This window comes from Pipistrellus kuhlii, unplaced genomic scaffold, assembly GCF_014108245.1.
Source record: "Pipistrellus kuhlii isolate mPipKuh1 unplaced genomic scaffold, mPipKuh1.p scaffold_m20_p_11, whole genome shotgun sequence".
Classification (NCBI taxonomy): Eukaryota; Metazoa; Chordata; class Mammalia; order Chiroptera; family Vespertilionidae; genus Pipistrellus; species Pipistrellus kuhlii.
The window spans coordinates 50,698,177-50,723,227 of record NW_023425416.1 but is presented as its reverse complement, the minus strand read 5'-3'; the positions used below and the strand labels follow the sequence as shown (position 1 = coordinate 50,723,227).

At 68.5% G+C, this 25,051-nt stretch overlaps 2 protein-coding genes across 3 annotated transcripts; both read right to left on the bottom strand.

Annotated features, from left to right (window-relative positions):
- Positions 1-1,262: 1,262 nt before the first annotated feature.
- DUSP7 (dual specificity phosphatase 7) lies at positions 1,263-25,051 on the bottom strand. 2 transcript variants are annotated; one of them, XM_036432155.2, is made up of 7 exons: positions 24,068-25,051; positions 22,299-22,733; positions 19,718-20,029; positions 14,145-14,156; positions 5,475-5,487; positions 1,883-1,890; positions 1,263-1,273 (listed from the first exon to the last, which is right to left on the bottom strand). In XM_036432155.2, exons 1-3 carry the CDS (start codon positions 24,582-24,584, stop codon positions 19,722-19,724), a joined length of 1,260 nt encoding a protein of 419 aa, XP_036288048.1. In that variant the 5' UTR covers positions 24,585-25,051; the 3' UTR covers positions 1,263-1,273; positions 1,883-1,890; positions 5,475-5,487; positions 14,145-14,156; positions 19,718-19,721. The 2 variants fall into 2 exon arrangements, with proteins under 2 accessions (XP_036288048.1, XP_045435477.1); XM_045579521.1 differs by lacking the exons at positions 1,263-1,273; positions 1,883-1,890; positions 5,475-5,487; positions 14,145-14,156 and having other exon boundaries at positions 19,441-20,029.
- Positions 18,238-19,476, bottom strand: LOC123652079. The gene is made up of 2 exons (XM_045579522.1): positions 19,366-19,476; positions 18,238-19,327 (listed from the first exon to the last, which is right to left on the bottom strand). The coding sequence occupies exons 1-2, from the start codon at positions 19,439-19,441 to the stop codon at positions 18,423-18,425; spliced, it is 981 nt and encodes a 326-aa protein (XP_045435478.1). The 5' UTR covers positions 19,442-19,476; the 3' UTR covers positions 18,238-18,422.

Below are 25,051 nucleotides of genomic sequence, written 5' to 3'. Positions count from 1 at the left end.
CACCTGGAAAGGCCGCGTGGGAATGCCACGGGGGGGAGACCGGGGTGCCGAGGTGCTGCCTGGGGTCTCCGCTGCCACCGACAAGGGGTAGCCCCCTCCCCACCTCTGGGACCTCCCCCCCAACCCTCCTCTCAGGAGCAGCGTGCAGTCCAGTCCTCCCGCTGTGCTCCCAGCTGGATGCCTTGGGCAAGCCCCTGCCCCGCTTGGCCCTCTGTCCATCGGGGAGGGGGCACATAGGTGCCAGCACACAGGGCTCCCCTGCCTCCACCGCCTGCACCTCCCTCGGGAGCAGAGCCGGGGCCTGGGGTCACCCGTGCGCCCAGAGCCCCTCTGCCAGGCGCCTGGTGGCTGAGGGCAGCGGGGAGTGTTCTGGGTCCACCCCAGGCCGCCAGGGGCTGGTCAGGTCCCGGGAGGGCAGCGGAGTGGTGGGCAGAGGCACGTCTGGGACTGGCTGGGCCTTTGTGACCTGAGCCCAGTGGAAGAGGGGGAGCAGGGAGCCCCAGGAAACGGGGGCTTTGGAGATGGTGGTGGAGCTGGCTGCTCCAGGACACGCGGCCCAGCCCGCTGCCCGAGGCGGGAACCCGTCCTCCCGTGGTCAGTCCCGCCACTCCTGGCCCAGGAGACGGGGCAGCAGGGGGCCCTGAGACGGTGGGGTTTCCTGGCTCCGGCGGCTCCTCCGGTTGAAGAATTCTGACCTAATTCCATGCTGAGGAGCCGCATGCCGCCCCGACTCCTGGCGTCGTCAGCTGCCGCCCTCCCCTCTGCCGGTGGCCCGATCTGGGTCAGGGGTTTCCGAAGCTGGTCCCGCGTCCTGGGGGAGCCTCGTGTGGGAGGGAGGGAGCCCCCGGCCTCCCGCGGAGCGGCGGGACTTTGATCTCATGTTAGTGGCCTCCCCGGGGTCTGGCCCGGGGCCAGGCCTGTGCAGGCGGCCCCATGGCCCGCTGTCCTCACAGGACCTCCCAGGAGCGGCTTCCACCGGCTCTCCCACCGGGAGCTGAGCCGCGGCCCCTCCGGGAAGCGGTTCTGCAGCCAGAAGGGAAGCGGGGTGCGGGCGTTGGGGGAGTCACGTGTCCCATGATTTGTGTCCTCCGGGTGCGGGGTGCGGGCACGCCTGCCTCTCGGCCCCAGGAGCGTGGTCCCAGCAGGTGGCACAGGGGCCATCTGCCTGTCTGCCTCCCTTCCTTCTGCCAGGGTGCTGCTGCCCCGAGGGCCCAGCCAACAGGACCAGCCCAGAGCAGCATCCGCTCCCGCCTCCGCGGCCGTCCTCGGGCGCCTGCTCTGACGCGCTCCTGTGGCAGCTTGCTCCAAATTCACGGAGGGGGGTCAGGGGGGAGCTGGCTGAGTGAGGCTGGGCCGGGGGGAGCCCAGGACAGCGCTCAGAGAGGGCTCAGCCTGAGGTCAGGGTCAGGACTCAGGCTGAGGTCAGGTCAGAGGTCTTAGGTCAGGACGGGCCTTCCTATTTTCTGGAAATGAGTTGCGGCAGGACCAGTGACAGAGGGCTGCCCTGACAAGCCTTCAGGGAGTGAACATGACTATGAAAAGGACTGGAGCAGCCCTGACCGGTGTGGCTCAGTGGATAGAGCATTGGCCTGTGGACTGAGAGGTCCCAGGTTCGATACCAGTCAAGGGCATGTACCTTGGTTTCGGGCACATCCCCAGTGGGAGGTGCACAGGAGGCAGCTGATCGATGTCTCTCTCTCATCGATGTTTCTAACCCTCTATCCCTCTCCCTTCCTCTCTGTAAAAAAATTAATAAAATATATTGAAAAAATAGAAAAGAAAAGAAAGAAAGCAAAGGACTAGAGCAGGGCCGGGGGGCCATGGGTGATCATGGCACCCGCCTCCATCTCCATCTGGCTCCATCAGCGCTGCCTGCTCCTACCCTGGGGACTGAGGGCTGGGGTGGGGCGGTGAGGAACACGGCGAGGTGGTGGCTGAGGAGGGTGAGGGAGAGGGTGCACGGGGGAGCCCAGGACCCTTTGTCTGAAGGGTTTTTCTCTCTCCTGCAGGCGATCTCGGGGCGGTCCCAGCAGAACAGTCATCCATCCCGGCTGTGCCCTTTCAGGGTTAAGGCCCTCACTGATCGGTCAGTGCCAGGGCGGTGACCTCTGACCCGGCCTCCGTCACCGCAGCTGGTCTTGGCTTCGCCCCCGGGTGCTGCTGCTTTTCCGGGCCTGGAGGTGCTCGCCGGGGAGGCGCCCTCTGCACTGGCTGTGATGCCGGCAGTGGGTCCCGCTGTCTGCCTCAGTTTCCCCGTTCCACGTGTAACCCGCTTCCCCCTCTCCTGTGCCGGGCTGGCCCCTCTCCTCCTTCCAGGACCAGCGTGGACGGATATTCGGGGACAAGCCCTCAGAGCAGCCAGGGAGGGGGCGGGAGGGGGAGGGAGCGGGCCGGCAGGGCGAGAGGCCGCCGGGCGGAGGAGAGGGTGCCAGGGCCTCTCTGTCCTCACCTCCCACAGGGCGCTCACCACCGCCGGGGCCCTGACCCCGCGGTCACCCCTCCACAGCGGCCACGCGGGGAGGCACTGCAGGCCGGGACCAGGCGCACGTGCAGGGGGAGGCTGCAGGGTGTGGGGAGAGCCAGCAGCGGACGTGGGGGGGAGGGCTGCCCTCCCACCGGGACACGGAGCCCGGGGCTTGGCTGTGAAGTCCCGGTCACCTCCTCCGGCTGCGCTATTAATACCAGCCGGGCCCACGCACCCGCTGGAGGACGCCGAGTCCTCGGGGCTAAACGCGGTCTGAGCGGGGGCGGCCGCACACGCTCGTCTCCTGTCGGAGGAGCTGTGGCCGGAGGCCAGGCCGGCCGGGAAGGGGCCAGAGCCAGGGGGGTGCAGGGGCGGCGGCCCTGGGGGTTCAGGTCGGAGCAGGAAGGCTCAGAGGCCCAGGAGGGGGGGCAGCCGGCGGTCCCACTCAGGAGGGAGCCCACCCAGGCGTCCCACAGCAGCTCTCCTGCCTGCTGCCTCCACCGGGACCTCCCCTTCGCCTCCGGCCTCGGCTTGGCCTGCTCCGGCCGCAGTGGGACTCGGGTGGGGCTGCTGTCTCCTCTTACGAGGAGGGTCCTAGATGGGGAGGGGGGCTCCAGGCTACGTTTGGAGACTCCGGGGGGAGCTGGGGCGCCTAACGCACGGCCACGTGGGTGCCAGCTTGCTTGGGGGTGGGAATCCCTGGCAGCCCATTGTATGGATGGAGAAACTGAGGCTCGCTCATCTGCCAAGACTGAGCTGGTTTGTCAGACTCCAAACCCTACTCGCGCTGCCTCCCGAGACGTCATTACGAAAGGAGGTTCCTTGGTTTGTTTCTGGGAATCCATGAACCAGGTGCTTCGCTCAAAATGTCCCCAGCCCCCTGGGGCGGCTGGACCGGGCTGGGAGCCTGCACCGGCGACACCCGCTCCCCGGGGTCAGCGGCCGCTTCCTCCCGCTGCCCGGGCGCCTGGGCTCCGGCCACGGCCCCGAGGCACCTGCTCCCCGCCGCACCCGCTTCCCACGGCAGGTGCTCCGGGCCAGACGCGGACCCCGGAGGAGGCACACTTGGCCGGGAGCCGGAGTGTCCCGACGAGAAGGTGCCGAGAGGTCAGCCCGAGCCCGGAATCCCGACAGCTGCGGCTCCCGGCTGGCACGGGGCCTGAGCCAGGGCGGGCGCGAGTCAGGTGCCTGCGGAGACGGGGCAGGTGGCGGCGGAGCAGGACAGTCCGCCCGCCTGTGGTCAGCGCGTCTGTCAGCACCTCCCGCTGCCAAGCCAGCGGGCCGGGCGCTGCGAGGCCGGGGTTCGGAGGGGGCCCCCGCCTGAGACGGAGGGGGAGGCCCAGGCCATGTGGGCAGGAGCAGACCCGGCCGGGGGAGCTGCCAGAGGGGCCTCTCCTGGGAGCTGGGGGAAAGGGGGTCCCACAGTGAAGGCTGCTCGATGTCCTAGGCCCGGGAGCTCTGCACCCGCCTCCCCTCCCCAGGGCCCACTCCGCCGGGAGGCAGGGGCCCCGCAGGACCAGGCCACGCTCCCCCAGGAGGGGTGCGGGCCCGCCTGCCTGGCTTGTCCTCTGCCCGGGAGGGTCTCAGCTCAGACAGCAGCCCCACAGCCTCCCGCTGCCCACTCGCCCTGCCCCCTCCTCAGGGCCGCCCTCCTGGATGGATAGAGAGGGAAGCACCCGTTCCCAGCGCCCAGACCAGGCCCTGCCCGCCGGCCAGCAGAGCCTGACTCCCGCTCTGCTCCCACTTTCTGCTGCTCAGTCCGGGGCCCCGGCTGCCGAGGCCTCTTTGTTCGGTTCCCGACCTGTGTCTCTGCCTCTCCTCTCCGGGTTTGTCTTTGTCCTTTGCTCTCTGACTGGGACCTGACTCTCCCTGTTTTAGTCTTGCTCTCCACCTCTGTCTGCGCCCCCCTTGGTCTGCATCCCTCTCTCTCTGCCCCCCTCTCTCTAACCCTCTCCTCTCCCCTCCCACTCCTTCTCTCCCACTCCTTCTCTCCCTCTCCTCTCCCTCTCCCTCTCCCTCTCCCCTCCCTCTCCCTCTCCCTCTCCCTCTCCCTCTCCCTCTCCCTCTCCTCTCTCTCTCCCTCTCCCTCTCCCTCTCCCTCCCCCTCTCCCTCTCCCTCCCTCTCCTCTCCTCTCTCTCTCCCTCTCCCTCTCCCTCTCCCTCTCTCTCCCTCTCCCTCTCCCTCTCCCTCCCTCTCCCTCTCCCTCTCTCTCTCCCTCTCCCTCTCCCTCTCCCTCTCCCTCTCTCTCCTCTCCCTCTCTCCCTCTCCCTCTCCCTCTCCCTCTCCCTCTCCCTCTCCCTCTCCCTCTCCCTCTCCTCCCTCTCCCTCTCCCTCTCTCCCTCTCCCTCTCCCTCTCCCTCCCTCTCCCTCTCTCTCTCCCTCTCCCTTCCTCTCCCTCTCCCTCTCTCTCCCTCTCCCTCTCTCTCCCTCTCCCTCTGTGCCACCCCCTCCCTGGTCTGCCTCTCTCCTGTCCAGTCCTCCTCTCTGCCCCCCGCCTTCGTCCAGCCTCTCTGGCGCTGTCACTCTGGGGCTCAGGCCTGGCACAGGCTTCTCTCCCCGCGGTCCGCCTCCTGCTCACACACCTGCCCCGACGTCCACTCATGGGCCCTGGGGCGGGGGGTGTCACAGCAGTGCTCACTCCTAGGGGTTCCCCCTGAAGCACTCAGGCAGCACCTGTGGTCTCCACTCTGGCCCAGCTCCAGGGCAGCAGCTGTGGCTCCCGAAGGCCGAGGGAGGACAGACAGGCCCGGGCCGTGTGCCTGCCCGTCTCCTGGAGGACCCAATGGCCCTGGGTCCCCAGCCAGACTCCGAGGCCCAGCACTTCGGCTTCCTGCACGGGGGCTGGTGGCCGTGTGGCCGAGTCCCGCCAGCTCTGCACGCCAGTGTCCTGGTGGTCAGGGGCTTGGGGGTGGGGGTGGGGGGTTGAGGCTGCAATGCCAGAGCCTCCAACGTGGCTGGCCCTTGGCACTGTGCCCAGCACGTAGCAGCCTCCATAGAGTCCCCGTGACTGGCCGGGCCCCTGCTCCGGGTGTCCGTGTCCCGCTGTCCCTCCCGCTGTGGGAGGGGAGGTGTCCCGCCCCGGGGACCCTCCTGTCTCCGGGCCGGTGAGCTGCACGCTGGAATCGCGGCCGGCTGGGGGAGGTGCTTTTTAAAGGACGTTTCCGGGGGGAGAGCACGCAGCAGCTATAATAGCCGGGAGAGGAAAGGAGCGAGCGTGTGAATCACCCAGCCCGCCGTGGCAGACGGTTCGAGCCGAGCAGAAGTTTGGGGAGAAGCTGCCGGGAGTGGGGGTGCGTTAGGGGTGGGGTTCTGTCACTCTGAGTCTTCACGCCCTCCCCCAGGCTCTGCCGCTGCTGCCGCCCTGCACCTCCTGCCTGCTCTGCTGCCCCAGCCTGTCCCCGCTCCTCTCCCTGGGCAGACGGCCTGGCAGGAGGCGCAGGGAGACCCGGCGGAGGGCTGGGCTTGCCAGGGCGTTGGCTTCCATCTAGTCCGACCTCTCCATCGCCACCACCTGCTCAGCCACCGAAGCTCTGCGGGGGCCGCAGCCCAGCAGCCCGGGCCCAGGCGCCAGCAGGGAGGGCAGCCTCTCAGCCCATCGGATCCAGCGGCCACGCTGAGCCAGCCCCAGGCAGGGCACTGGGCCGCCACGGCGACCATGCCCAGCCCCATGCCCGCTCCGCCCACGTCCCGATGGGGTGGCCACCAGCCCTGTAGGGGGAACACCTGGTGCGATGGGGCAGGAGGCACAGGGCCCAGGGCCCAGAAGTGGCTCTGACCCAGCCTGGTGGTCACGGAGGGCTGGAGGGAGGAGGTGGGAGGTGCTGTCGTGCTGGGAGGGGCAGTGAGGGACTCGGGCCGGGCACGGGGAGCAGCAGGAGCGAAGCCTGGGTGGGGGGGTCATGGCAGTGCTCAGAAGTAAGGAGTGAGGGGTGCGGGGCAGGGGAGGGCCTTGGGGGAAATCACTGTGTACGCTGGGAGGAAAGCAGGGCAGCGTGACGCTTCCTCCGTGTCCTGAAATCAGGGTGGCTTCCCGGTGCTTGCTGATCGGTGTGGGACTTGCTGTCATTTGGCTTTGGAGGAAGATGACTATAGGTGTTGAGAAGAAACGCACTTATTGGGCGGCACTGAGCGCGGAGTGGAAGGAAAGCTCGCCCCCGCCCTCACCGAGGCGGCAGGGCCCGGGCAGAGGGAGCAGCGCCCCGAGCAGGAGGGGGCTTCCGGGGCCGGTGGAGCAGGGTGCTGGGTGCAGCGTGCCTGCGGCTGGTGCAGGGGGACCTGGGAGCGCCTCCAGCCAGCTTCCTGTCTGCTGCACACCTCCCGGGATGGGGAGCCCTGCCCCCGTCTGTGGCGAACGCGCTCCGTGGCAGCAGCCGGGCAGCTCTTCCTGAGGAGGAGGAGGCGCTGCCCCACCCCAGCTCCATGAGGGCTCTGGACACAGCCTCCGCCTGTCCTTGGCCCTGGGCCCCTGCTCCGCCTGAGGTGAGGCTGGGGCCGGGGCGGGCTCCCGGGCAGGCCCTGGGCTTCAGCTGACTGCATGGCCCTGGGTCTGGTCTCCCGGGCGGGTGGTACCTGCCTCTCCGTCCGCCGGCTGGAGGGGCAGAGCCCCAGCTGGCGCCAGCGTACGTGAGTGCGGGAGGCCTGCTCCCGCTTCCCGAGGCCGGGCCTACTGTCCGGCTCGTCCCGGGGCCGGCCTGGCCGAGAACAGGAGCCAGTGGGCAGGGCCCGGCAGACGGGGCGCCGATGGGCAGACGGGGCTCCCTCCCATCAGGGTGCGCCTGTGCTCCGCAGGCTCCCGTGTGGCCCCACGCTGGCCGCTGGGCCCTCGGAATGCGTCAGACACAGACCTGCCCACGGACCCGGGAGCCATGGCCTGGACAGGCGCGGGGAAGGCACCAGAGGGCGACGGCCTGCAATCTGTGTCCAGGTCATCCGCCTCCTCCCCCCCCACCCCCGCAGCACGGAGGAGCCTCTCGTGTCCCCGCTCCTGGGACTTGACCCCCACGGCTCCCCATCGCCGGTCCCGCCCCCCTCCGGCCTCTCCCTGGGGCCCGGCCCCTTCCTCCGCCCACACACGCAGGGCCATGGTCTCCAGCCCGGCCTCTGCTGGAGAGGGCCTCGCTCTTCTCACTGGCTGACCCCTCCTCAGCGTTCCCGGCTGAGACTCCGTCCCTGGAGCCCCAACGCTGTGTCCCAGGCGACAGTGACAGCAGTGACGCGGTGTGGGAGCCCCTCGGCACCAAGTGATGCAGGCACGTGTGCAGGACACATGCTTGGATCAGAGACGCCCGGGAGTCAGCCTCACTCACCAAGAGGCTTCTCTAGGGCCCACTGTGTGCCCGGGCGAACTGGCTGTGGGCAGGCAGACGGGCTGCTATGCCCGGATGGGTGTGAGGACAGACGGACCGCCTGTGCCCGGATGGGTGTCAGGACAGACAAACTACCTGTGCCCGGATGGGTGTCAGGACAGACGAACCGCCTGTGCCCGGATGGGTGTCAGGACAGACGGACTGCCTGTGCCAATATGGGTGTGAGGACAGACGGACTGCCTGTGCCCGGATGTGTGTGATGTCAGACAAACCGCCTGTGCCCGGATGGGTGTGATGTCAGACAAACCGCCTGTGCCCGGATGGGTGTGATGTCAGACAAACCGCCTGTGCCCGGATGGGTGTCAGGCTGAGACCAGGAGGAAGGCAGGGCCACGGACTGACCATGGCCTTGGACGGAAGGGCAGGGCAGACGCTCCACTGTGGGTGGCCCTAGCACAGCTGCTCTCCGCAGAGCCCAGCGCCCGTCCTCGGAGGCCCTGCAGGCCCGGGCAGCCGGGCCCCGGGGCTCCTGCTGGGCTGGGCCGGGCTCGGACTCTGCGGCCAGTGTCCACGCCGCCGTCGGAGCTGGGGACAGGCTCGCCACCTGCCCTGCTTGAGCCCCCTGCCCTTGGGGCGCCCCTCGAAGCCTGTGTGAGACACCCGCCCCAGCCAGCGATGTCCAGGGTCAGCTCGGGGCACGTGCAGGCCAGGCTCAGTGTGCTGCGTGATGCGTGTCCGGGTGGGGTAAGCCGGCTGGGCTCGGGGAGAACAAGGCTCCGTCCCCACCCGGCGAGGCTCGGGTCAGCAGCCCGGCTGACGTGACCAGGCCCAGGTCCGCAGGCTGTGCCTGCCAGCAGGAGGCTCTGAAGGACACAGGGACAGACGGCTCTTCCGCTGCCAGGACAGGGGCCATTTGTCAGGAGATAAGGCAGTGGCCGGAGGCAGAGCGGCGGAAGGAGCTGTCTGCAGGAGATAGCTGGGGTCACTCAGAGGGCACAGGCCCCGGAGGGCTCCTGTCCCCACCCCAGGCCCCCCAGGCCCCCCAGGCCCCGGGACTCCCCTGCCCTAGGGGGATCCGGCTGCGGGCACCTGCCCAGGCTGCCCTCATGGAACCTCGGGACTGAGAGGGTGTAGCCCCAGGACGCCGAGAACCCGGCCTCATGTCACCCGCGGGGACACAGGCCTCTCACCCTGAGGCCATGGGCGCCCGGCTGCCTCCTGGGCCGGGCCAGCCCCAGGCAGCTGCTGCCAGAAAAACCCTCCCTTAGGACGGCAGGACCCCACGCTAACAAGGACAGAAAACCCGCCAGGAGAGAAAGCCCGGTGAGCTCTCACGCCCGTCTGGCTGGTCACACAGCCGCAGGGGCCAAGCTGGCTCAGGCCCGGCTCCCTGCACCTTCAGGCACAACTCGACCGCCCCACCCCCTCTGGGCTCTGCTCACACATGTTCTCTGCACACATACACGGGCTCTGCTCACACACTGGCTCTGCACACACATGTTCTCTGCACACATACACGGGCTCTGCTCACACACTGGCTCTGCACACACATGTTCTCTGCACACATACACGGGCTCTGCTCACACACTGGCTCTGCACACACACGGGCTCTGCTCATATGCAGGCTTTGCTCACACGGGCTCTGCTCACACATGTTCTCTGCACACACACAGGCTCTGCACACACGCGGCTCTGCACACACGCGGGCTCTGCTCACACACAAGCTCTGCTCACACACAGGCTCTGCTCACACCCAGGCTCTGCTCACACACGGCTCTGCTCACACACAGGCTCTGCTCACACACGGCTCTGCTCACACACAGGCTCTGCTCACACACAAGCTCTGCTCACACACAGGCTCTGCTCACACCCAGGCTCTGCTCACACACGGCTCTGCTCACACACGGGCTCTGCTCACACACTGGCTCTGCACACACATGTTCTCTGCACACACACAGGCTCTGCTCACACACAGGCTCTGCACACACACAGGCTCTGCTCACACACAGGCTCTGCTCACACACAGGCTCTGCACACACACAGGCTCTGCTCACACATGGAGGACGTCTGGGCCCTCAGCTTTCTGTGCTTCTCGGGACACCGGAGCCCACAGGACACCAGGCTCACTGCTGGCTCTGGAGCCGGGTGGTGAGGCCCTGCCCGGGCACCCCTCTCCCTGGTGGGGCTGTAGCTAGTCCCGCTCCCCTCCCTTGGGGTCCCTGCAGGCGCATGTAGGCAGCGGTGGCTGGCTGGCGCGGAGGCTGAGCTGCGGGGGTGTGGACCCGCTTTGGCATTCTGGGCACATCCGAGGCTGCGGCTGCGGCAGAGGCTGCGGGGCGGGGGGGCCAGAGCAGCACTCCCGCACCTGCCGCTGCAGCAGTGCTGTCAGTCAGCCGAGGGAGCCCCACCCAGCCGGCACCCCGCTCTGCCCCCAGGGCTCCCTCCGCACCAGGGGGAGGACCACAGCTCCCTGCCAGCTCTGCTCCATCCCCTAAAAGACGGGCGAACAGTGCCTTCCCTCGAGGGAACAGATGGTGGGAGCCAGGACAGAGCTGGGCAGGAGGGAGAGCCAGACGCGGTGCCTGGAGCCTGGGAAGCAGGTAGCCCGGGGCCCGGATGAGCCTGCAGCGCTGAGCTGATGGATTGATCACTGGCTGGGTCAGTCCGGCCCCACGGCTTCTGTGCCTGTGTCTGGGCTCACAGAAGCACCCAGGCCAGCAGTTCCCTCGCTCTTGTTGGAAAAGCCTGGGGGAGGGGCGGGGGTTGCGGGCAGCGGAGCCTGGAGCCCGGGAAGGAATAAATGATCGCGGGCGCAGCCTGCCCTTCCTGGACCTCGCTGGGCCGGACGGATGGGAGGAGCTGGCCCTGCCCGGCAGCCCCGGCTACTGCGGAGCCGAGGCTGGGCAATGACCTCAGAGGAGGACGTGGCTCCAGAGGGGCCCCCGCCGTGCGGCCAGGGTGCCCACTAGCCTGTCTGGACGGGGACTCGGCCTCACACCTACCAGACCCTCCTGGGCTCCACAGGGCGTGGCGGCAGCCCGGGGAGAGCGGAGCGAGACCCCCGAAGGCAACGGGTGCAGGACTCCCAGGGCTGAAATCCGAGCAGACTGCCTGGAGGAGGGGCTCTGAGGTGGGGGAGAGGAGGCCGCGCCCCAGCAGAGGGAGGACAGGCTGAGCCGCGGGAGGACGGCCGGGGCCGGGGCCAGAGCACTGCTTCCTGTGGGAACGCGCCGCCCCCTGGGGGCCGCTGGACGCGGCTTCGGGGCCGATGCGTGCGGTTCAGGGGCCGGTGGCTTCAGGGGCCGGACACGGTGCCCGGCGCCCCCACCCTGAGCCTGAGAGCCGCTTCCGGAAGGACAGCTTCTCCCAGAACTTGCCGAGGCTGTGCCCCGCCCCCCAGCCCCAGAGAGGTTTCCGTCCCCGCAGGGCACCCCAGCTGCAGGGCGAGAAAGGGGGTTCGGCTCCACGGGAGAGGTCACGGGGCACATCAGAGGACAGGATGCGGGCCGCAGGAGAGTCTGGCCAGCTAGCCAGGCCTGCGGGGCGTGGAGCGGGTGTGTGTGTGTGTGTGTGTGTGTGTGTGTGTGTGTGAGCTGTGATGGCCGAGCCTGTGCAGCCCCACACTGTGCAGACGGGGGCCTGAGCCCCAGCACGCTCCCCTCAGACGGCAGCAGGCGGTGCCCCACCCCCGCCCCCCAGGCCTGGGCTGACTGCTCTGCTTTCCGTCAAGTGCTGATTGTCTCCGGGCAGATTCCCGGGAAGGGCTGGGGTTAAAGGTGATGCATATTTTTAGGCCTTTGGACTCCAGTTGCCAAATGGCCTCCAGAAAGCATCTCGGGTCCCACGGCCTTGGGGGGCTGAGGCAGCTCTGAGGAGAGAAGCCCCCATCCTCCCCCCCCTCCCCTCCCCCCTCCCCTGCTGCCTTCAGGAAGCTCAGTTATATCTGTGGCCTGGGGCAGAGCAGCCTGGACTCCCACCCCCTCCACACACACACACACACACACACACACAGAGGCACACGCACACACACACACACATGCACACACACCTGCCTCGCCAAGGCCTTGCTCTGTGCACACAGCAGCATGTGGGCAGCCCTGCCCTCCGGGGCTCACAGACACCACAAATACATAAGCCCTCGAAGCACGGGCACTTGGCTTCCGGGAGAGGCGATGCCCGCCCACCAGCCCGAGTAGGAGGCAGTGGGCCAGGCACAGAGGCCAAGGCAGTGCGGCCGGGCCTTGGGGAGCCTGTCCCTGAGCCCCTCTGGGAGGGGCCGGACCTCGGGACAAAGCACCCAATCCCATCCCTGCTGCCCAGACAGGCACCCCATCCCGTCCCTGCTGCCCAGACAGGCACCCCATCCCGTCCCTGCTGCCCAGACAGGCTGGGCTGGCTGGGCCTCAGTTTGCACACGCAGCATCCTGCGGACCCGGCAGCAGGTTTGGAGAACGCGAGGGAGGCTTCAGCTCAGAGCGGAGGTCCCTGCGGCCCCAGACCCAGAGGCAGACTTCTCCTGGGCGGGAACTCGCCGCGGCCCCATCCCCTCACCCCTCAGCCCGGTGGCGGCTCCGGCAGGTCATCAGGCCCGGCTCCCGAGGGGCTCCCAGGCACCTGAGGCGCCTCCACCTCTCGGTCCCCTGGGGGCCACAGGCCAGGAAGGAGGGGGGCCCTCGCCGGCTGCAGCTGGGTCAGGGCAGGGGCTCAGCCCGTAAGCCCCAGAGCCCAGGCCTCCGTGGGCGGGAGGCTGAGGGCCCAGGACTCTGAGACTGGGGGTCAGCAAGGAGGCAGCCCGCACAGAGGGTCCCGGGTCAGTGTGGGTGGGAGAGTGCCCGCCTCCACGCCCAGGCTGCCTGGCCTTGGCCCAGCCCGGGCCCAGCACCTTCCCTGGGCAGTGCCCCCGCCCCACCCTGTGCAGCTGAGCGCCCTCAGGCAGCAGGCTCCGGGGAGGGCTGGGCCCGGCATTTCCTGCCTCGGTGCCAGGCTCCCGTCCCCCGGAGGGGCGATTCTGAGTCTTAGAGGAAGTGAGGCAGAGCGAATGTGTGTGCCGCCTCTGGGCCTGGCGGGCAGGGTGGGGGGCGGGCAGCTCAGGAACCAGGGAGCGGGCCTGGCCCTCAGCCCTCGGAGCCACACCAACAGCCAGCCTCCTGCCAGCACCAGGCGGGCCCCCCTGAGCCCAGGCCCTGGCCTCCGCTCCCTCCTGCCTGGCCGAGCCCCCCCTCCACCCCGTCTCCCCTGGGAGGCTGGGGCTCTCATCTGTGGAGCAGGCGGACTGGACACTGCGTGCCCCTGGCGGTCCCCCCGACATCAGAAGCCACTCGGGGTCCAGAGGGAAGAGCCCCCAGGATGGAGTTCACTCCCTCCCTGAGCAGAGGGTGCCCAGGCCCCGAGGGCAGTGTGCCCCGGGCGGTGCCCCAGCCCCTGGCAGAGCTCTCTGGGGGGCCAGCGACCAGACCCCCTGGCCTCCATCACGTAGTGACCGATTTCCCCACGGCTGCCTGCAGGCCCCCCACCCCCACAGCCCCCGCTCTGGGCCCTGACACCCTCATTCCCAGGTTCCCCCCGACCAGCTCTGACCAAGGGGGTCAAGGTTCGCGTCTGTCCGGCCCCCAGCCTGGGCCTCCTCCCGAGGGCCCCCCTCCCTGCCGAACGGAGAGGGAGGAAGCTGGGGCGCAGGGGGAGGGGGCGAGGCCTCTGCAGGAGGAGCCCCTGGGCAGGTCCGGGCCCCCCTCCACAGCCAGGTGCTCCGGACGGTGGGGCTCACCAGGGGCGAGCAGGGAGCCTTCAGGTGGCCACACCACGGAAGCCACCGGAAGGTCGGCTAAGGGGCCTCCTCGGCTTCCCCTCCCCTTGGGCCAGCGCCCCCCCCTCTCCTGGGGGCCGGCCAGCCCTACTGGGACAGAGCCCAGTGGAAGCCGTACTCCTTGGGGTGCAGATGGGAACGGAGCCTGGAGGCGGCCTCGGCCGGCCCTTCCCGCAGGAGGAAGACAGCGGGGCCGGGAGGGACCGGGAGGAGCGGGAGGGACGGGCAGAGCTGGCATCCTCCTGGCGATGGGCTCCGGCCCGGCCCGATGGAGCCCAGAGGGACACGTCAGGCGGAGGGGGGTCTGGGGGGCCGAGGCCCGCCGGACGGGGAGAAGGTGCAGGCCGGCGGGTGGGGCAGCGGCTGCGGATCCGGCCCCCTGAGGATGAAGCGCGCCTTTGTCCCCCGCGGCCGACGCCGCTGTGCCGGAGAGGGTGCCGTGAAAGGGGCATTGTTCCCGCCGGGCAGCCCCGGGGAGCGGGGACAGGCCCCCAGGCCCGTGCCAAGGCCAGCCCCGCCCGCCCAGCCCCGCGGTGGTCGGACGCCCGGCCCCTCCGCTCCCGGGCCAGCCCCACGGGGCCCACAGTGCAGCGGAGTGTGTCAGGGACCCCGTGGTGGGGGCGGGCTCTGCTCTCTGCACACATGGGAGCGGGGAGGCGGGGAGCGGGGGGGTGAAGAGGCTGCCTGGTCCCGGGACAAGGACACAGGCCCGGACACCGAGCCTGAGGCCAGGCCCCGGGAAACGCCCCCACCTCGCCGACGAGGGGAGAGGGGCCCGGAGAAGGGACTGGGGGTCCAGGCGCACAGCACTAGCCTCCAGAAGCACCCCCTCCCCGTGGGCCTCCTTCTCTCTGGGCACCTCCATCCTCAGCTCCCAGGCCCCCAGCAGCGCCCCCCCCCCCCCCCCCCCCCCCCCCCGCCTTTACCAAACCCAAACCTGACTGGGCGCCTCCTCGGCTCCAGCGGCCCTGCTTCCCTGTCCAGCAAGCTCTCCTGCAGCCCTTCCAGGCCTCAGGTCTGGAGTCTCCCTGCCCGGTGTGGCCGCTGCCTGCACCGTGGCCTGTTCCATCGGCCCGGCTCCCGCCCCCTCCGGGCTCCGGGGAGAGCCAGCGGCTGGGCAGGGTCCCCAGGAGTGGCCTGTCCCGGCCCGAGCTGGGGCCCCCCTGCCCGGCCGGCGGCCTGCACGGCTTCAGTGCCCACACTGCTCTCCCGCCCCCCTCCCCGCTGCCCCCGCACCTGGCATCGGGCTCCGCTGACCCAGGCCAATTAGCCCTCCCCCCGCCCAGAGGAGAGCTGGCTCAGAGAGAGCCTTTCCCCCCAGAGGGATGGAGCTAATTAACCGAGAGGGCTTAATTAATCAATTAGCGTGGCCTCCAGACCCCGCCACTCAGCTGAGGCAGAGGCGGGCCTTAGAAGCAGGAGCTGCCAGCCCTCCTCTGCAGCCAAAGGGGGCGGCAGCGACCACGGTGGGCGCAGAGGCGGGAGGCCCAGTCCGTGGGCAGAGCGGTGCCAGCCTCCCCCTGGAGCTCTGAGCAGGTGCAGGACCAGCACCCGTGCGCGCGGCACACGCCATGCGCACAGGCCACAGGCCTGGCGTTCAGAGGTGCCCAGGTCCCAGCCGGACCCAGCACCCTGGCCAGCCAGGCCTCCCGGGGATGGGGCTGCACAGAGGGCCAGGGGAGCCAGAGCAGGCACCGGTGCGCCCGATGGGGGAAGAGTCTGGGAAGGCTTCCTGGAGGAAGCATGTGAGCCGGAGAGAGGAAGTGGGGGTGCAGGAGGTGCGGGTGATGCAGAGATTTGCAAGAGAGGACAGGCTGGGGCGGGGGGCTCTCTGAGACAGCTCTCCTCTGGGCCCGGGGGAGCAGCAGGAAGTTCTTCACCGCGATGCCCCTGCTCTGAGGAGCCCCCAGGCCCATACCTGCTCCCTGAGTCTGGCCCCTGCAGCCGGCACACGCCAGGGCAGCCCTGCCTCAGCACCTCCTCCCAAGCCCTATCCCACCTGGGCGGCGCCCATCCCTTCGGGAAAGGGGCTGATCCCGCCCTCGCATGCTGCTTCCAGGGGCGGGAGCCCAGCTGGGGTCAGGCTTGGGAGCAGTCAGAGGGTGGAGGCCAAAGTCGCCCAACCTCCCTGGACCGCTCAGGTCAGCAACGAGCCCGGCAGGCGGCCACGCACAGCCCGCGTGAGCACCAGGCCCCGCTTTCCTTTGGAGCCCAGGCCTTTGCCTCGAAAATGCCACCTCTGGGCACGAGGCCCCGAAATGAAAAAACACTCCACCCGGAGTCCCAGACCAGGGTGCTGAGGGCCAGCAAAGACCCCAGCCCAAGGGGCCTCCGGGGACCTGCAGCCAGAGGGAGCGGTCCCAGGGCCTCTGCGAAGAGGTGAGAGGGCTGTGCCAGAGAGAGGCTGTGCCCAGAACCCGTGGGGAAACGTGTCAAAGGTCAGACCCCCCCCCCCTCGCTCCCCCCAGCAACCCAGCTCCTGGGTGTGGGAGTTCACATGGGCACCGCCCTCCGGCGCACCTGCTTCCCGCCAGGCCTCTGGCTTCTGAGAGACCGGGTGAGGGGGCTGATGTGGTGGCCACATCCACCCTGACCGAGGGCAGCTGCTGCGGCCGGGGCGGGGGGGCAGCAGCAGGGAAGGGGCTGGGCCACACGGCATGCATCCTGCCCCTTCTTGCCCATCCATGAGGAAGAACGGCTGTCTGCTCGCTGGGAGGGGCTGTGGGGGCGGCGGCTCTCCTGAGGGTGCCCCCCTCCCCCCGCCCGGCAGACCCACCCCTGAGGAAGTGCTCACGTCTGTTGTGGTGTGGTCAGACCGCATGTGCAAGCCCGTGCCTGTGTCTGCCTTAGTCACCGCCGCCGCTGCACCTGATTCATCTGTCAGAGGACAGTGGGGCCCCATTATCCGCGCCCAGCCTGACGTCACTGAGCCCCCGGCACGTTCCCACTCCCCGGACGCCCAGCGGCACCGGAAATGGCTGTGGGATGAATGTGTGAGCCGGTGGGTGGCTCCGGGCCTCCTCCGTGGGAATGCCGAGAGGTGTCTGAGCCGGGGGAGGGGCGCTGGGAACTGGGCTGAGATGGAGAAGCAGCAGAGGGAGGCAAAGGGTCAGGAAGGTCAGGAGGAGAGATGGCACTGAGGACACAGAGACAAAGCCAGCTCCGCCCCAGAGAGCTGGTGTCCGGGAGCGGGGGGACCCAGGCACCCAGGGCTCAGCCAGAGGCGGCCGGGGCTGCACAGGGGGCCGGGGGGGGGGGGGGGCAGGAGCAGAGGGATGTCGAGTGCCGAGGGGACCGTGAGTCCGAACACAGGGACCACGAAGCGAGGACCTGGACTCAGGGTGAACGCAGAGGAAGCATGGCCCAGCCCAAGGTCACCCAGGGAGGCCCCAAGGTCACAGTAGAGCCAGCCAGGACCTGGACCCCGTCCCCAGGCAGGCGCAGTGCTGATGAGGACACTGAGGGTCAGAGAGCCACTCAGCCTGGGAGGGCCTCCCCCTGAGGCTGCCTCCCTCATCCTGTGCTTGGGCACGCTGGCACTGCCAGGAACTTACTCAGCCTTCGAGGGCCCAGCCCCCAGGCGGGCACCGCAGGTTTCCCCAGCGCTGGCCGAGGGCAGTGAGAGCGAACAAAGGCCCAGTCACTGCCTGCCCAGGCTCCCCCCCCCTCGCCCGCCCCTGGCACAGAAGCACCAGGGCCCAGAGGAAGTGCAGGAGCTAAGCAGCAGCCACCCCTTTGCCAAGGATACAAACCCGCCCCCCCGCCTGCTGGCCGCACAGCAGTGCCCACATTCCAAGTGAGGGGTGGCAGCTGGCGGCCACACAGCCAGACGAGGCCAGGCCCCTCTGCTCAGAGCCACCCCTAGTCTGCACCGTAGGCTTGTCAGTGTGACAGCTGTCAGGGTCCCTCCAGGCAGAGGGGGCAGGGAGGGCACGAGCCTGGAGTGACCCCTGGGAGAGGTCACCTGGAGGAAGGGGTCAAGTCATGTGAGAGGCAGAGAAGGGGAAACTGAGTCTGCGCCCAAGCCTCCTTGTCCCTGACATGGCCACTCAGTCCAGTTAGAGATGGAGATAAAGGCCCCTCTGAAGCCCCATCTCCCCGTCTGAGACCACTGGGCTGTCACCACTGGGCCTCACTCCCCGGGCCCGGCACCATCCTTCTGCCGGCCCTTCCCGGCTCCCTGCAGGGCTGCCCCTGAGCCCGAGGGCCTGGCTGGATGGCCAACTCCCCCCGCAGGTCCAGGCTGAACAGGAAAGGGATATGGGTGTCTGGGCGACTGGGCCCCCTCAACAGAGATGGGAACAGGCTCGGAGCTGAGGGACCTCAGGTGCCCGGTCCCTGGCAGGTTTCCTGACCCACTGTGCCTGGAGCTGCAGGGGTGGGGAGGGTCATCAGTGTGCACCCCATTCCTCCCACAGGGCCCTGGGCAGCCCGGACAACGTCCCAGCAGGCAGACGCCCCAAGCCTCCTCCCCAGTCAGCCAATCAGCAAAAGCCGATGCCCGGCCTGCAGTGCCTGGGCCGTGGACTGCCCACCCCCCGCTTCTCCCGAGGCGTGGCAGTCCTGCGGTGGGCGCCTCCGACGGAGCCCAGCTGCCACTGCACACAGGACAGGCGCTGGGATGCTGGCCTGTGGCCCCTGGTCCCTGAGACACCACGGTTCATTTTAAAGAAAAAATAATATTTATTTGCAATATAAACAAAGTCCCGTCGCTGGCCGGGATGTGTGTGTGTGTGTACATATATGCAGGGTCACAAATTTTCCTTCATAAGGTCATAAAGCAAAACTGGCCCTTCTTGGCATACTCTCAACTTACACAAACTGATGCATCTTTCTGGGTTTTTCTTTTTAAAAGTAAAAGAGAGAGAAAGAGAACCATGTACAGCATGGAACCTTTTTGTCAATTTCTCGACTGTGGCTGCCGTGAAGAATCCCTGAAAACAACCCCGAGGTAAGATGCGTGGGCAGAGGGGCCATGGGCGCGGCCGCCCGCTCCCCGCCTGGCCCCCCGCGGTCCCGACTCCCGGTGGAACTGAGGCTGGAGAAGGAACAGAACCGGAGGCGAATGGAATCCGTGGCTTTGTTCTGTGGAGACTGGGGGTGGACAGAACCCTCCACCCCTTTCACTGTCCACCCTCCCCCGCCCCTCTGCGCCTGTCGGGACGGAAATGGGATGGGGACAAGGTTCCTGGTCGCAGAAGGCATGGGCAAGGTGAGCGCTGAGCAGGCCTCACTGGACAAAGGGCTGGGAGTGGCAGCTGACCCAGAGCAACAGCCGGGGGGAGGGGGACTGACACCTGGAGGCAGAGCGGGGCACACCGCCTGAGGTCCCCCCGGCCACTGGGCCTCACTGTTACCAACAAACAGAAAAAGAGACAGAGTAGTGGGTGTGTAGAGAAAGGCCCGGCCCAGGCCCTCAGGGGCTGAGCCCAGAGGGCTAATGCTGCTGCTTATGTCCCATCCTGTGGACCCCTTCCCGCCCTTCTCCCAGCTCCCTTTGCGGTTAGTCTGCGCACCGGCAGCTGTCACAGACCAGCGCAGGGCCTGGGGGCGGGCCGGGCTGGGGGACGTGGGTGTGACAGGGTCCCCCTTGCAGGAGGGCCCGCTGCAGAAACAGGCTTCACGCATGTGCAAAATGCATTCGGTCAAGGTCAACGCGGGGTTCGTCTTTCCCATTAAAAAAAGAAAATAAAAAGTCAATAACGGCAATTTGGAAACAAAAACAAAACGGAGAACACCTCTCTCTCTCTCTCTCTCTCTCTCTCTCTCTCTCTCTCTCTCTCTCTCTCTCGCAGAATCAAGAAAGGGATGAAATACTGGTTTATACAATCCACTGCTGCATGTGGCCTGAAAATAACACTTTTCATTAAAAAAGAAAAGTCAAGAAGAGGTGGCCTTGGCGCCCGGGGCTTGGCTTTACCTGCCAAAGTAAAAAGTAAACTGGGTCCCTGTGTCTTTAAAAACCGCCCACTGGCTGGGCGTTCGTAGGAAGTGTCCTGCGGACGGGCCGGGCCCGTCTGGCTCCGCAGCCCTGAGTCCGAGGCCGGGCCCCCCGGAGTCCGCCCCCGATGGGGAGCGCTCGGCGCCCGTCGGCCTGGCCTGCGGGCACAGGCGATGCCCGGCCCCGGCGCCCGCCCTCGGCCGGCCTCACGTGGACTCCAGGGTGTGGAGGGGGAACAGGCTGTGGTTGGCGGGCGTGGAGAAGTACAGCTGCTCGCTGGGCGTGCGGTTGTCGCGCGGGCTGCTCAGCCCCAGCGTCCGCTCGAAGTCCAGCAGCTGCCCCATGAAGTTGAAGTTGGGTGAGATGTTGGACTTTTTCCTCTTGACGAAGTCATAGGCGTCGTTGAGCGACAGGTTCATCTTCTGCATCAGGTAGGCCACCGTGACCGTCACCGAGCGGCTGATGCCCGCCAGGCAGTGCACCAGGACACCACACTTCTTGGAGCGCGCCTCGTCTGAAACACACAGCGGGGTCAGGGCGCCCCCGAGGAGTGGGAGGGCGGGCACCCCGGGTGGCGCAGGGGTGGCTGCTGCCGCCTCCCCACATGGCGGGACCGCGGGGACGGGGAGGGCTCTGCCAGGCGCCAGCTCAGGCCCCTGGGCGCCAGCTCAGCTGCTCGTCCTCAGAGCAGGCCCGAGAGCCGGGCTCTTACAAGAGAGGCCCAGACAGGGCTGTGGACGGCCATCCTGCTGGTCCCCCTGCTGCCAGCGTCACCAGCACCCTCTCGGTCAAGGCACCCAGGGCCAGTGAGCTGACTGACAGCTGCGGGACAGACACAGGGACAGAGTGACAAGCCCCCGGCCACAGAGGCTCCTCCCACGTCGCAGCACCAGCTATGGCCAGCCCGTGACCCACTCCCCCGGGCACCCCTCAGAAAGGGACCAGGGGCCCTGGCCCCGCAACTGGCTCTGGCTCGCCAGGGAGGGAGGAGGGCCTCACAGTGGGGTTTGCTGAAATGGACCCCTTACTACCCTCCCACAACCAACCAGGTCTGCTCCCCCGCCCCCACCCCACCCCACTCTCAGCTCCTCTGCCTCGGAGAGAAGGAGCTCAACAAACACAGGTGGGCCACTGGCCCCTCCCCTGTGACCCCCCCCCCCCACACCCAGGGCAGCTGCCCCTGTCCCCCGCCACAGCTGTGCCAAGTTCACAGGTTAACAAGAGGCAGCCCTAGGCCCTCAAGGCTCCCACTCCCCTGCCTGTGAGCTCACTGGGCACCAGGCATACAGTTGGTGCTCAGTCAGTGCACTCCTACACGATGATCTGGGGGTCACAGACCGCCCCTCTCCCGGTGCCCACAGCCTGTGGCCTGGCAGAGCTTCCTCCCCTCCCCCGGGGCTAAGCATTCAGTAGGTGCTTAATCCAGACGAGTCCAGCAGGGGAAGCCAGGCGCCTGGCTTCCCGGGGAGCTGTGGTCTGACCTTGAGGCTGGGGGCAGACGGCAGGTAGAGATGGGCCTCCGGTGGTGACAACACCAGGATATGGCCTCGCCTGGCCCCCAACCCACTCCGGGGGGATCCAAAGCGAAACCACTTCTGCGCTTTATTTTTAGCCTGGGGTGTGGCTGCGCAGTGGGGGCTGGTGCTGGATCCTGCGCCTGGGCCTCCATTTCCTCCTCGTCAAATGGGGAATAACTGTCCCCATTACACCCTGTGCTGCCTCCCCCCCCCCCCCAGACACTGGGGCTTTCAGGAAGGAGAAAGGCCTCCACAAGCCAGACTCAGCCCGGAACCGGGTCCCCCACTCCCCTCCCTCACTGGGGCGGGGGCCAGCGCAGACGCTGAGGCAGCACACAGCGGGGGAGGGGTCCTCCCGGCAGCCCCAGCCCCGCCCCTAGGCCTCCGCTTCCTTCCTTCCTCCCAGCCAGGCACCTAGTTTTGGTTCCCAGTAAGCGGATGAGGCGGGGAAGCCTCCCACTTCCTGTTATTAAAGCCAGCCCAGCCCAGCTGACACCCAAACGCCCTCACAGGACACGGCCGCCAGCAGGAGACTGCCTGGCACCCTCCCTGCCACCGGAGGCGGCACAGGCTCTGGGCACAGCCCCGGAGAAGCCGGGTCCCCATTCACTGGTCCCTTCCCCACTCCCAGGGTGAGCCCCGCCCCGGACGCAGCCCCCAGCTGGCCGAGGAGGAAGTAGGATGGGGTCAGAGATAAGGCGGCTCTTGGAGACGAAGTCAGCTGAGGCTGGGCTGTAGGAGGCCCCGAGCCGAACAGCAGAACACGCTGCTCTGGGGGCGCCTTCCTCAGCCTCCACCACGTTCTCTCTTCACTCCATTTACTCCAAACGAGCGCGCGGGGAGCATCTGGGGCCCCACCAAGGCGCTCGGGGTCCCCACATTCCAGCAGCTGCCTGTGTGGGTAGGCCTCTGGCTCCAGACCCCCATGAGCTCACTCAGGTGGCACCGTGACAGCCCCAGCCTCAGACACGTGTGCCAGGGCGTGAGCAGAGCCAGCGAGGCCCGTGGGAGGTCTGCGAGCTGAGATGTTCCGGCTCCTTCAGCTCACAGAGCCGCCGGGAAGGCCAGGCGGGCCCGTGGGGCCCGGGGCCCAGGGACTGCTCAGACTGGGGGCCTCGGTGACTCACAGCGGGCACGGGTACACCCATGGGCACAGGCTGGCACATGCAGGGCACACACAGGCCTCGGCAGGCCCAGAGGTACCCAGAGTCCTGTGCGCATCCGGCTGCGCGGCCCCCCTCCCCGCCCAGAGCGCGCAGCACCTACCGATGAAGCTGATGGCCTCGGGGAAGAACTGGGAGAGGTTCTGGCTCCAGTGGTCGGAGATGGGGATCTGCTTGTAGGTGAACTCGCCTCCGTGCTCGAAGGCGTTGGGCAGGTTGGGCGTGACGTTGAGGATGTACTTGATGCCGTACTTGCCGAGCACGTCCAGGTTGGTGGAGTCCTTGGCGCAGCCGAGGTAGAGGTAGGGCAGGATCTGGACGGGGAAGGCCGGCTGGCTGGACGGCACGGGGCTGCCGTCTGACTCGGTGGCACTGCTGGGCAGCTCCCGGTCCGACTCCCCGTCGGAGCAGTCGGAGCTGATGCGCAGGCCGCCCAGGCCCAGCACGGAGGTGGGCGGCGAGCTGCTGGGCGAGGACGAGCTGTCCACGTTGGTCTCGCAGTGCTCCGAGTACTCTGTCTGGAACTTGTTGAAACCACCTGTGGCCGGGGCAGGACAGGGCCTGGGTGAGAGGCTGCCCGTGCCCCTGTCCCCGTGTCAAGCACCATCACAACAGCCAACACGGGCTGTGCCCACAAGTCACACGTGTACCTTCTCCTGTGTTCCCCACACTGTGCTGTGACCCACTTCACAGATGAGGAAACTGAGGCCCAGGAGGTGAAGGAACATGCCTGAGCCGCAAACCCTTCCTCATTAGGCGTCAGGGACCAGCCTCACCACGAGCATTAGGGCCGGAGCACAGGCCCGGCTCCTCCCTCCTCTGCGCACCTGGCCTGGGTGCCCAGGAACGCTAAGTGGAAGGGAAGGCAGGCAGCACCAGCAGGTCCGCATGCCGCTTTCAGAGGAGACTGCAGAGGCCGAGCTGTGTCCTGGTTAGCAGCAGAGGCCCGAGCTCTGGATGGATTGGGAGGCAGAGCCTGCCCCCACCCCCGCCGGTCTGCATTGGCGGTCATCTCCCCCTCGGGGGCAGATCCATAAGAGGCCCAGCTCCAGCTCCAAACCCTCCCTCAGAACAGAAGACAAACCCCCCCCACCCCCCCCCGCCAGCCTTGGTCCAGGGGGGGCACCAGGGGCTTCGCAGGGAGGAGAGGTGGGGAGCGCCTGCCGCTAGGCACCCGCCGCAGACCTCCCCTCCCTCCCTCCCTCCCGCCCCGCTGCCAGCGAGAGGCCATTTTGGAATGTTAATTGGAAACACCGGCTGCAGCCACTCGAGCCCCCCCCCACCCCAGGGCTCTCCCTCTTCTCAAGCTCCGGGGCACAGCCCGGTCTGGGGGCCCCGCCAACTAAGGCCGGGCGAGGAGCGCCGCTCACAGCCCCCGCCCCCCAGGGGCCTCCAAGGCGGGATCCCCAGCAGCCGGCTATGCGGGGAGGCTGGGACCCCACGGCCCTGCGCCCGGGGGCGGCGGCGGTGCCCCCGGCTCCTGTCGCGACCCTGGCCTTCCAGGGACAGGCATTCCGGCCGGAGGAGCGGAACCCGGTGCCTCTCGCCTTTGCGGGGCCCAGGACGGGTCCCTCCCTCCGCCGGGGGCTCCGCTGGAAGTTGGGCGCTGCTACGGCGCCAACAACAGTTAAAGGGAAGCCCAGCGGGGAAAGTTTGTTCCGTCCTCTGGAATCGGACCCAGAGAGGGGTGCGGAGGCGCCCCAATCCCCCCACACACACACCCCAGGCTAAACCTTCGGGGCCCGGCTCCGGGAGGGGCGGTGCGGGCCGGGGGCGACGTGGCGCCCGGGGGCAGGCAGCGCGCCGGGAGAGGAGCGCCGCGTCGGCTGGGGCCGCGGGGCCCCCCAGCCCGGCGGGGCCCCGCCGCCTCACCTTGGAGGTAGTAGGCCTGGCAGCCGTCGTCGCGCAGCTTCTGCAGGAGCAGGCCGAGCACCGAGGCGGGCGCGCCGGGCTCCGGCTGCCACTCGGCCGTGGCCTCGTCGTAGAGCAGCACGGTGGCCGCCTTGCAGCGCGTGGCGAAGCGCTCCTTGTCGGCGTGGTTCGGGATGATGGAGCGGATGGGCAGGTTGCCCTTGCGCAGGCGGCGCAGCATGAGGCCCGGGATGGCCAGGTTGATGGCCGTCTCGATGTGCGACGACTCGAAGAGCTCGTGCGGCCGGCAGTCGAGCAGCAGCAGGGACGCGCCGCCGCGCGCCTCCAGCTCCTCCTGCAGCCACTCGGCGCTCTTGCTCGGCATGGTCCCCGCTCCCGTGGCCGCGCCGCTCCCGGTGCCCGCGCCGGATCCCGCCCCGGGCTCCGACCCCGCCCCGGTGCCCCCAGCCGCCGCCGCCGCCGTCCCCGAGGCCGACATGTGCGCCCGCGCCGGGGGGCCGCGGACCTGGTTTTTCATGGGGCGCGCGGGTGGCCCGGGGCCGGGGCCGGGCAGCCCTGCCCAGGGACGGCGCCCCGGCCGCGCGGGCCCCAGCCGCGTCTCCCGGCGCCGGCTCCCGCCTCGCTGCGCGCCCTCCGCCCCGGCCTCGCGGCCTCCCGGCCTCCGTCCGTCCGGCCCTCCGCGCGCGCCGCGGCCTGACAGCCCCAATTAAACGGCGGCTCCGGCGGCCGCGCGCCCGGGCGTCCTCCAGGGGGCGGGGCCACAGGCGGCGCCTGGACTTAAAGGCGCCGCGCCTCCGCCGCCCCTTCCCGAGGGGTCCGCGGGCGCGCACGCGGCCGGGGCGCCCAGGCCCTCCCCTGACGGCGCCGCCGCCCGGAACCCGCTCCGACCCGCCTAGAGGGCCCTGCCAAGACGCCCTCCGGGGTCCTCTGTACCCGCGCTCCCAACCCTATGGTGAAGGGCTGCCTTGGAGCGTCCTGCGTCTG